The sequence below is a fragment of the Oncorhynchus clarkii genome, chromosome 1, assembly GCF_045791955.1.
Source record: "Oncorhynchus clarkii lewisi isolate Uvic-CL-2024 chromosome 1, UVic_Ocla_1.0, whole genome shotgun sequence".
NCBI lineage: Eukaryota > Metazoa > Chordata > Actinopteri > Salmoniformes > Salmonidae > Oncorhynchus > Oncorhynchus clarkii.
This window is the reverse complement of record NC_092147.1, coordinates 11,783,839-11,795,352: the sequence shown is the minus strand read 5'-3', so window position 1 is coordinate 11,795,352 and position 11,514 is coordinate 11,783,839. Positions and strand designations below refer to the sequence as shown.

The following is an 11,514-nucleotide window of genomic DNA, read 5'->3' as shown; positions in this document are numbered from 1 at the left end:
AGAACTTTGAACCTTTCTTCCAAGTGCAGTCGCAAAAACCATCAAGCTCTATGATGAAACTGGCTATCATGAGTACCGCCACAGGAAAGGAGACTGCATGAATCAGGCCTTCATGATCGAATTGCTGCAAAGAAACCACTACTAAAGGACACCAAAAAGAAGAAGAGACTTGCTTGTGCCAAGAAACACGAGCAATGTACATTAGACAGTGGAAATCTGTCCTTTGGTCTGATGAGTCCAAATTTGAGATTTTTGGTTCCAACCGCTGTGTCTTTTTGAGACGCAGAGTAGGTGAACGGATGATCTCTGTATGTGTGGTTCCCACCGTGAAGCATTGAGGAGGTGTGATGGTGTGGGGGTGCTTTGCTGGTGAGACTGTCAGTGATTTATTTAGAATTCAAGGCACACTCAACCAGCATGGCTACCACAGCATTCTGCAGCGATATGCCATCTCATCTGGTTTGTGGCTAGGTAACTATCATTTGTTTTTCAACAGGACAATGACACAACACACCTCCAGGCTGTGTAAGGGCTATTTGACCAAGAAAGAGAGTGATGGAGTGCTGCATCAGATGACCTGGCCTCTACAATCACCCAAACACAACCCAATTGAGATGGTTTGGGATGAGACGGACTGCAAAGTGAAGGAAAAGCAGACAACAAGTGCTCAGCATATGTGGGAACTCCTTCAAGACTGTTGGAAAAGCATTCCAGGTGAAGCTGGTTTAGAGAATGCCAAGAGTGTGCAAAGCTGTCATCTACTTTGAAGAATCGCAAATGTAAAATATATTTTGATTCGTTTAACGCTTTTTCGGTTACTATATGATTCCATGTGTTATTTCATAGTTGTGATGTCTTCACTATTATTCTACAATGTAGAAAATAGTAAAAATAAAGAAAAACCCTTGAATGAGTAGGTGTGTCCAAACCTTTGACTGGTACTGTTAAGTAATAAGGCCCGAGGGGGTGTGGTATATGGCCACATACCACAAACCCCCGAGGTGCCTTATTGCTATTATAAACTGGTTACAGAATTAGGACAGTAAAAATACATGTTTTGTCATACCCGCGGTATACGGTCTCATATACCACGGCTTTCAGCTAATCTGCATTCAGGGCTCGAACCACCCAGTTTATATTGCTGGTTAGACAGCATAAACAGATCTGGGACCAGGCTAAAAAAAAAAACACTGGAGCACAATCAAAGTTAATGAGCCCATGGGCATCAAGCCAAGAGTGCAGCAGCATATGTAACAGTGTAATGTTTTGGTAAGAGGTTATTAATAGTAATAATCGTACATACCGCCACACATGCAGCAGAGATGCAACAGGGACAGTCCGCTCTCTGTCCGGTAATTCAAGTTCACTTTCTGGAAAGCTTCATCAGAGCTGAGTTATCCAAATACAAATACAAATGTAAGTTGAGTGTAAAAATGTGTAATTACAATAGTTATTACTCTGTACTTCACACCATAATTAGAACACTGATGTAAAACGTATAATGCATTTAATATAACATATACCAACAGCAATAATCAACCCAGAAGACATTGTCTAGAACTATGACATGTATATGGAGACTGGGCATGAGTCACAATCATAACATTTCTGTGATGTCATATCCTGACATGTGAAAGACTGAATAGGGATGAATGCATCACTTTCACAGAGAGCTAATGTTACCTGAAGTCATTATCATAAAATGTTTGGCATGTTATGATGTTATATGTGAAAGACTGAATAGAGAATAAATGTATCGCTTTTATCACAGAGGGTCTCTGTTACCTGAAGACCTGTTTGAGGTCTGTCAGTTCGCTGTCTTTGATGCGTAGGTCATCCTCCAGCCTCTCGATGATCACAGAGTATGACTCACTCACCTTCTTCTTCCACTCATCTTCAGAAAGGGAGTTAGCCCAGTGTTAGCATAGACATAGCATAATTTAGTGAGCTATTAGCCTGATTGTGATGTGACTGAGGTACTTTCATTTTAAAAAGCTGAAACACTTTCCATAGTTTACAACCTGAAAGGGATTTAGTACATCTATAGAATGCATTTCCCGTCACTTGTATTTTCCAATTTTATTTAACTAGGCAAGTCAGTTAAGAACAAATTCTTATTTTCAATGACGGCCTAGGAACAGTGGGTTAACTGCCTGTTCAGGGGCAGAACGACAGACCTTGTCAGCTCGGGGGTTTGAACTTGCAACTTTCTGGTTACTAGTCCAACGCTCTAACCACTAGGCTACCCAATGTTAAATAATGTAAGTTTTCTATATCCTAGTTTAATTACCAAAGGAAGAATTGAAGGTAAAAAAAAAAATGGCAGCAAAATTTACTACCACCCTATTGGGTATACGTTCTTCAAAGCAAAGCTTCTTAATAGGATTCTATAGTACATATTTAGACCCCGACATATACTCTCTTAGGCAGCACAAAACACTGAAAGAGAACAAGCCATTACCTGTACATGTCTGAGTTGGTCTTGATTTATAATTTCCCATTGAACCTCTTCTTTTTTTTTCTTCCTGTGTACGTTGTATAGTTTGGTGGAGCAGAGGAGTGAAGCAGTAACACTATCCCTATCTCAGTCACAATAGAGCAGGACCAGATAAAGAGGGATCATGGCAGAGGGCTAAAAATAAATACATCTCTGAGAGGAATGCCTGACCACTATGACAACTGATCTGTGTGTGTATTGCTCTTTTCAAACAGCAGGTGGCCATTACCTTATATTGTCTTGCACAAGCCATCGGTCAGTTTTCAATTATTTTTTTAAGTTGTTTGAACTGCTTGATGGCCTGAAAACGAAATAATGTAGTCAGAATTGCAAGGAAACTGTCTTAGGATTTAACTACTGACAGCTTGACCACAAAAGAGTACTCCTGTTCCTTGCAGTGATTAAATAAAACTATTTGAAGAATGAGGACCTATGGAATGGCATCCATGTTGCTTAGCCTTCCACTTCATCTATACATCACAAAGTTGCCACAGACCATGTCCCAGTCCAATTTGTGTGGTGGATATTCTCATTCCCCACATTATCTCTGGTGAAACCTATAGGGATGCCAGTATGACATCATTGACTACTTGCTTGCCGATAGGCCACTACCTATACATAACTCAAATCAAACTTTATTTGTCACATGCGCCGAATACAACCTTACCGTGAAATGCTTACACCAGCGTTTTTGCTGTTTGGGGTTTTAGGCTGGGTTTCTGTACAGAACTTTGATATATCAGCTGATGTAAGAAGGGCTATATAAATACATTTGATTTGACTTGGGTGACTGGAGTCTTGGACAATTTTTTGGTCTTTTCTCTGACACCGCCAAGTATATAGGTCCTGGATGGCAGGAAGCTTGGCCCCAGAGATGCACTACCCTCTGTAGCACCAAGATGCCGAGCAGTTGCCATACCAGGCGGTGAGGCAACCAGTCAGGATGCTCTCGATGGTGCAGTTGTAGAACTCTGCATAGGATGTCAAGAGCCGTTCCCTTACACTTGTGTTCAAAAATAGAGCAGAGCACCAGTGGAATGCACATAGAAATAGAATCAGAACTGATGGCTATGATGCCTCATACTAGCTTAGAACAATGAAGAGGCACACAACTCTGAAAGCTTTTTGTCAATTATTTTCAGTCATTATTACAAAATTGATTGTCAATACCATATAATTTCCCCATAGACACATTTCTAAATATGCCCAAAAATCTAAATCTTAAATATCAAAACAGCTGACCCAACCTATGCACCTGTTAATCATTAACATGAACACACCACATTGTATCCCTATTTCAGTTCAATTTAACACAGAATCGTTCCTATCATGATTACAAAAGAACAACGGTATTACAAGCAATATTAGCATAGTTATCACTATAGTTTAGAGTCAGCTCCCTTTCTTCTTCTCCACGTCCTCCATGAGTCTCTTCCTATACTTGAGCATCTTCTCCAGGTGTTTAGATTGCAGGGCCTCCTGTAGAGACCTCAGCTTGGTGCCAAGGGGCAGTGGGACAGTGGATGCGCCCGGCTGCAGTGCCTGCAACGCCGCCAGAGTCAAGGAGAACGAGTCAAGCATATCCGGGCACACAGGGAACATACAGGCATTCCACAGACGACAAATCGATGTGTCTCCAGCGAACCTCAGGCTCTCAGGGCTCAGGCCCCAATTTGTGATGATTGTAGAAATGTGTGTGCTAAATGTTCAATGATAAATGGCAATCCAATTCATAGCCTACATTCAGATGAACATTAATTTCCAACATTTAGTCATTCATTCGTTTATTTCAGACGTTTAAATAGCCAATAACCCCGTCTTATATACAGTTAGTTGTGGATATCAACATTGTCCAAAAGTTTATGATAACACCAATTTTATTCGGATGACAGCAAAGCGAGATGCGCACGGTCAACACACCATGCTTTCTGTCTGACGCTTCGGCACAGCGCAAATGTACATATTAACTGTATCCATGACAACACGAAAACCTTGCAGTTCACAGAGACGGCAGCACTGCAAGAGTGAGCAAAATTCACATATGAAATAGCTAAATATTTTACAATCAACTCATGATCCTATGTTCTACGTGCTAACTTTAAGTTGTAATAATTTTGTTCCGTTTTTTTAAACAAATGTGGCTAGGCTACTATTGTATTATGACCACTAGCCTGTGTAATATGCCTCTTCAAATCAGAGGGAAAATGTGAAGACCACTGACGAAATGGATTCACTTGATGCCCAAAGGAAATACCTAGTGACCTGCTCGGAGTCCCTTATATTGAGCCATGGGCAGGGACCAGGTTTGGACCTAGTGGAGAAAGAGACTGACCCTCAACAGGTTGTTATGGTCAATCTGAGCTGCTTACTGCTGAAAAACCTGGATAATGTGGGAAGCTGCAGGTCACTAAGAGTATGCATCTTGGCAGACAATTTTATATCCACGATAGATGCTCTCATCGCATGTGTGCATATAGTGAAGTTGGATCTTAAAGGAAATCAGGTACCTTTTACTTAATTAAGGCGTTACCTTTACATAACCAGGAAATCCCAATGATATCAAAAGATCTCTTTCTGAGGGAGACCTAGATATGACTCAATTCACTTGATTTGAGTGGTATATCTTGTTCCTTTGCTATACCTGATTGATACTGTCTGTATCTGATTGTAGTAAAACCATTTATATTCTGTATCATACTAAACATGGTTAATACTGTATCTTGCTCTCTTTTTTTTGAATTTTGCAGATGCCTTGCATTCAGAATATGAAATGTGAGCATGATGTAGTCTAGCTCTGGTCTGGGGTGTTACTGCTACTCATTAATAGAGGAATGTGCAGTAAAGCCCTGGACCAGAGCTAGATAGATGTATTCCATCTGTCTTTCAGATAACCCAACTCCCCGGCGTAGTGTTCTGGGACAGCCTGAGACGACTCCAGCTGCTCCATCTCCATGACAACAACATTGGGACTAGAAAGAACATTGAGGGGTTGTCAGGCTGTCCTAACCTCACAGCATTGACCCTCTACGACACACCGCTCAGCCTAAAGGGAAACTACAGACACTGCATCATCAACAGCATCTGGTCACTGAAGGCTCTGGATAACTTTGTGGTCTCTGACGAGGAGATCATTGAAAACTGGATCCTCCCTCTGCATTTCAAAACCCTCTGTCATCATTTTTACTTGAACCTCTATCCAGCAGCTAAGATGGTTTGTAGGCCTTCTTGTGCTCCTTGATGTCATTTGAAATGTGTTTCCCATGTTATATCCATGGTGTATGCTCCATCATTTTCCCATAAACATTTATATTGTCTCATCCAGGGGCCTTATCAGAGTGAAATGAGAGCAATCCATAAGATTATATCAGAGGTCAATAGGATCCAGTCCGTTTATTCTCCAACGTTGATCATCCAACGATGGATCAGGGGACATCTGACCAGAAAAAGGCTTGGGTAAATCATTTACTGTTGCCATACTGTTCAATGAAAATTGACACAAGTATTCCATAAAAGGGGCAATCAGCAGTTGCTACATCAATATTTTGACTTATAAATTAATGATATGTACCCATTGATTCATGAAGAATATAACTGTCGCACCCCATCAGAACCCCAAATATTAGCTTGTTTTACGCCAATGTTTTTAAACAAAGTAAATGTAAACAAACACTGTATAGCCTCAGAACATGGTTAGTTCTATAATTTTTAGATCATTGATGGTCAGTCCTTTGAGCGTAATTACATTTCTCCAGTCCCATCCCTCAGCTTCTTACCAAAACAGTGGCGCGGAGAACACTTATTGTTTCAACTTCTGATTATCCTTTTAAATAATTTATTTATATAGGAAACCAAAGCCTCGTATAGGAGATAATTTTCCTATAGCTCATTGATCGCACACAATCACCTCTCTTTCCTTGTGTATTCTGTGTCATGGTGTTTCACTGAAATGTTATCTGTTTTTATTCTGTCAGACTTGTCCCTGCTGTGCCGAGCCGGGAGAGGTTCAGCATCAGAGTCCATCTGTCCCCCATCCCCTCTGTGGAGACAGACAGTCAACAGACCCAGAGAGAGACATGGGTCAAAGAGTGCACAGCTAAACAGCACCTGCAGGTTTGGACCCCCAATAATTTCCTTACACCCTGCAATGTAGCTCAGTGTCAACCGGCTCTGAGTGGGAATGCTGATCTAGGATCCGTTTTGCCTTTTAGATCATAATAAATAAGATTACATGGACAGGGGGGACCTGATCGTAGATCAGTACTCCTACTTTAAGACACTTGATACTCCTAGAATGAAACACCCACTCAATCCAGTTTATATGGCCTCCATTATTCCACTTCAATTTACAGACATGGATGAAAAGGGTCATGTATAAGTTATATGAATACTGTCATTGTGAAACCATTTAAAAAATAAACAACTAGGCAAACATCTGATAATATTTGTAGAGTTTCTGTTTTAGTAAACAAAATTTGTCATGATCTGAGAATGTTTTCCAGAGGCACGAGGAACAAGATGCGAAAATCAAGAGATTGTATGTCAATCTGAAGAAATTGGTGCAGGCTGGTAGCCCAGAGGTAAAAAGTTAACATGTTTTACTGACAGCTATTTTCGTTTTCCCATGCATTTCCCCATGCAATATATGTAATTACATGTGAACTATAGAAGTGTTTTTTTCCCCTGTTTGACAGGTTATACAAGAGGTGGTGACAAGCCAGGCGTCTTTAGAGGCCAAGAAACAGAAAGACATCAGTCCTCCGCATAACACCCTTCAGAACAGTAAGACCATGAGGTCCAACAGAGCCAAGCACAGTGAGGCGAAAAGAGGTAGGATTGCATCTCAAATGGCACACTATTCCCTATATAGTGCACTACTTTTGACCAAGGACTTATATAGGGGATAGGGTGTCATTTGGTATGCAGATGTAAGAGTAACATTAGACTCCAGTATGACCTTTCTAATCATCACAATAGTGTTGTTATTAGAGTATATTTGTGATGATCTTGTCTGTCTCTGATCAGACTTCACTGCTGCAGAGGAGTTCTATGAAGAGAAGCTTGGTAAAATGTGTTTCCGCCTCATCGGCTTCAAGGCTCTGGTCCACCAGGTCGAGCCTGTCAGCAACATGCTCATCTCCCGGCAACAGGGGGGACGGGACATCCGCAGCGCCATCCACCTGTTCCACACACAGCGTCCTGAGCCACCCAAGCGGCCCCAACCTCGACCACCCCTGATCAACGCAGAGAAGCGTCTGATGGGTCGCTGCCTTGGCTCCATCAGCCTAGCCCCCTTCCAGGTGATCCAGCGGGCCTATCGGATGAGGGAGCAGGCCGAGGCCCTGCAGAGGAGGGCCAAGCAGGTGGCCCATTCCCAGGCTCGGAGGGAGGGCGCCCAGGGCCAGCGCCACGGCCTCCTGGAGGCCCGTAGGGAGGTAGTGCTCCAGGTGAGAGAGAAGGAGCAGGAAGAGATGGAGGGGGCCCTGGCCCTGCTGAGAGCTAGCCGGGACAGGGAGGTGCAGGAGGTCAGGCAGAGACACGCTGTGTTCCTGGAGGAGAAGAGGAGGCGTGCATCGGAACGGGCCATGGTTGTCGCCTTCAGTAGGCAGCATGCCTTCCTGTCCAAGACGGTCAACAGGCATGCTGTGCGGCAGAGGCAGAGTCACACCCAGCAGGAGAGGAGTGTCATGGTTTCCAGCAGCAGGCAGCAGTCCCGGATTCAGAGGGAACTCATAATGGGATGCATAGAGGACAGGTACTGTAGGGTCAGCAAGAGGATCACCTCTAAACTTACCTCAATCTTATCATTGTCATTCAGTATGATTTTAAAACCCTTTATAAAGCCTAAATACTGTAGCTGCTTCATGGGAAATGTATAATAATAATAATATATACATGTTATAACAGACCCTTTTTTATACCACCTACAGTGCATTCGGAAAGTATTCAGACCCCTTTACTTTTTACACATTTTGTTACGTTACTGCCTTATTCCAAAATTGATTAAATCATTTCTACCCTCATCAATCTACACACACTACCCCATAATGACCAAGCAAAAACAGGTTTAGAAATGTTTGCTAATTTCTGAAAAAAATAAAACTGAAATATCACATTTACATGAGTAGTATTTAGACTCTTTACTCAGTACTTTGTTGAAGCACCTTTGGCAGTGATTACAGCCTTGAGTCTTCTTGAATATGACGCTACAAGCTTGGCACACCTGTATTTGGGGAGTTTCTCCCATTTTTCTCTGCAGATCCTCTCAAGCTCTGTCAGGTTGGATGGGAAGCATTGCTGCACAGCTATTTTCAGGTCTCTCCAGAGATGTTAGATCGGGTTCAAGTCCTGGCCACTCAAGGACATTGAGACATGTCCCGAAGCCACTACTGCGTTGTCTTGGCTGTGTGCTTAGGGTCGTTGGAAGGTGAGCCTTTGCCCCAGTCTGAGGTCCTGAGTGCTCTGGAGCAGGTTTTCATCAAGGCTCTCTATGTACTTTGCTCTGTTCATCTTTGCCTCTATCCTGACTAGTCTCAGTCCCTGCCACTGAAAAACCTCCCCACAGCATGATGCTGCCACTAACATGTTTCACCATAGGGATGGTGCCAGGTTTCCTCCAGATGTGACGCTTGGCATTCAGGCTCAATCTTGGTTTCATCAGACCAGGTTGTCATGTGCCTTTTACTGTGGAGTGGCTTCTATTTGGCCACTCTACCATAAAGGCCTGATTGGTGGAGTGCTGCAGAGATGGTTGTCCTTCTGGAAGGTTCTCTCATCTCCACAAAGGAACTCTAGAACTCTGTCAGAGTGACCATTGGGTTCTGGGTCACCTCCCTGACCAAGGCCCTCCTCCCCCGATTGCTCAGTATGGCTGGGCGGCCAGCTCTAGGAAGAGTCTTGGTGGTTCCAAACTTCTTCCATTTAAGAATGATGGAGGCCACTCGGAGCTCTACGGATAATTAATGCGACCTCGTGGCTTGGTTTTTTGCTCTGACATGCACTGTCAACTGTGGGATCTTATATAGACAGGTGTGTGCCTTTCCAAATCATGTCCAATCAATTGAATTTACCACAGGTGGACTCCAATCAAGTTGTAGAAACATCTCAAGGATGATCAGGATGTACCTGAGCTCAATTTCCAGTCTCATAGCAAAGGGTCTGAATACTTATGTAAATAAGGTATCTTTTTTTGTTTTTTTGCCTAAAAACCTGTTTTAGCTTTGTCAATATTGGTATTGTGTGTAGATTGCTGAGGGAAAAAAATATTTAATACATTTTAGAATAGGGCTGTAAAGTAACAAAATGTGGAAAAAGTCAAGGGGTCTGAATACTTTCCCGAAGGCATTGTATTTAGCATGGCATGATTATTGATAATTGAGGCATCTATGAATGTGTTATAAATGGTTTATGAAGGCTTCATAAAGCCTTGGAAGTTATTTTAAAGTGGGACCATTCTCGTGTTTTCTGTTACGTATTACAGGCAACAGTCTCTAAAGGAGGAGGCCATTACATCCAGAGTGAACAGAGACACTTATCTGGCCACAAAGCACACCAACCAACTCCTCCGAGCCCAGGAAAGAGTGGCCAGTGTGAAGGCCAGCTATGCCAAGATGGAGGTCCTGCATCCTGTACCGGTCAACCAGACTGCCTGATCACCACCTCTGGTCCCCCTGTATCCCTCCACCATGCTTCACAAATGTTTAATGCTATGAACTGTTTTTGGGGGGGGCTATTTGTTTATCTTTAATTCTGTTTATGAAACCACAAGGAGTAAGGAATGTGAGGATTCTGGGAAGATGAACAAGAGAGGTCAAACCAAGGTCTATAGTGTTTATTGTTTGAGTGAAATCACAGAAATTCATTCACCTCATGATGTCTACTCATGTTGAAATACTTGGCCATTGTCCACATCTGTTTCTTTTTTTTTTAAAGCTAACCATTTGTCTCTGAGATTAGTCTCTCAAATCAAAATTACAGTTAATGTACATCTTGACTACAGATTTGAAAGGTTGATTACGAACATGATTCAATGAGGTAGGACATATCCTACCAGTATTTTAAAACAAGCTGCATGTAAATGCTCAGGCATGAACTAGTCTGCTTTTTTACCCACAGTTCAGTAGCTAGAGACAAGGCAGAACATGTACAAGCATGTCAGACTCAACTGAAGCATAACAAACCAATTTGCATGTCTCACGTTCATAGGGCTACTAACTGTTTAAATGCCCAGATAAGATCTAACATTTATTACAGAGCGTAGTATTGCACATTTTAAAAATATTAGGTCTAAAGAGCCTGGTCCCAGATATGTTTGTGCTGTATAGCCAAGTCATTGCCATGGTCATTGTCATGCCAAACTGGGACCAGGCAGTCTAAAAGTTCTGGCAGTCTAAGAGTATTTAACTAGGCAAGTCAGTTAGGAAAAAATTCTTATTTACAAAGTTGACCTACTCTAGCCAAACCCGGACGATGCTGGGCCAATTATGAGCCGCCCTATGGGACTCCCAATCACGGCTGGATGTGAAACATCCTGGATTTGAACCAGGGACTGTAGTGATGCCTCTTACACTGAGATGCAGTGCCTTAGACTGCTGCGCACTCGGGAGCCTAACTGCAGCATAACAAACCAACTTGCATACTTCTCATGTGCATAGGGCTACTAACTGCCCAGATAAGACCTAACATTTAATACAGAGCCCAACTGCAATAAGTAAGTAACCTGTAGTGTAGAAAATGTACACTGGAATATCACATCAAAGACAGTAACACCAGTAACAAAAAGTCCTTTGACTAATCCCACATTTGAGAAATGCATAACTTCTGATTTCCTTGGCAATTGAAGTCGAGAGGGGGTATCCCAGAACTGTATCTCCTAAGGAGGAGAGGGGTGGATTTTTTTAATTTTACCTTTATTTAACTAAGCAAGTCAGTTAAGAACAAATTCTTATTTTCAATGACGGCCTAGGAACAGTGGGTTAACTGCCTGTTCAGGAGCAGAACGCGGCAGGGTAGCCTAGTGG

General features: G+C 42.4%; 2 protein-coding genes across 4 annotated transcripts in view; one reads left to right on the top strand and one right to left on the bottom strand.

Annotated features, from left to right (window-relative positions):
* LOC139415092 (TNNI3 interacting kinase) overlaps nt 1-2,606 on the bottom strand; it is a 56,598-nt gene extending 53,992 nt beyond the window's left edge. For 2 of the 3 annotated variants that reach the window (XM_071162912.1, XM_071162919.1), the window contains exons 1-3: nt 2,462-2,599; nt 1,786-1,894; nt 1,304-1,389 (exon numbers count right to left, since the gene is read on the bottom strand). In XM_071162912.1, coding sequence (XP_071019013.1) covers nt 1,304-1,389; nt 1,786-1,894; nt 2,462-2,501 — 235 coding nt within the window. In that variant the 5' untranslated portion in view covers nt 2,502-2,599. Of the gene's footprint in view, nt 1-1,303; nt 1,390-1,785; nt 1,895-2,461 lie in introns of all 3 variants that reach the window. The other variant, XM_071162903.1, reaches the window with a different exon arrangement.
* A 2,115-nt stretch (nt 2,607-4,721) lies between these two features.
* LOC139388005 (leucine rich repeats and IQ motif containing 3) lies at nt 4,722-10,146 on the top strand. The gene is made up of 8 exons (XM_071138073.1): nt 4,722-5,000; nt 5,385-5,708; nt 5,820-5,950; nt 6,469-6,607; nt 6,997-7,074; nt 7,189-7,324; nt 7,520-8,249; nt 9,975-10,146. Exons 1-8 carry the CDS (start codon nt 4,722-4,724, stop codon nt 10,144-10,146), a joined length of 1,989 nt encoding a protein of 662 aa, XP_070994174.1.
* The last annotated feature ends 1,368 nt before the right edge of the window (nt 10,147-11,514 follow it).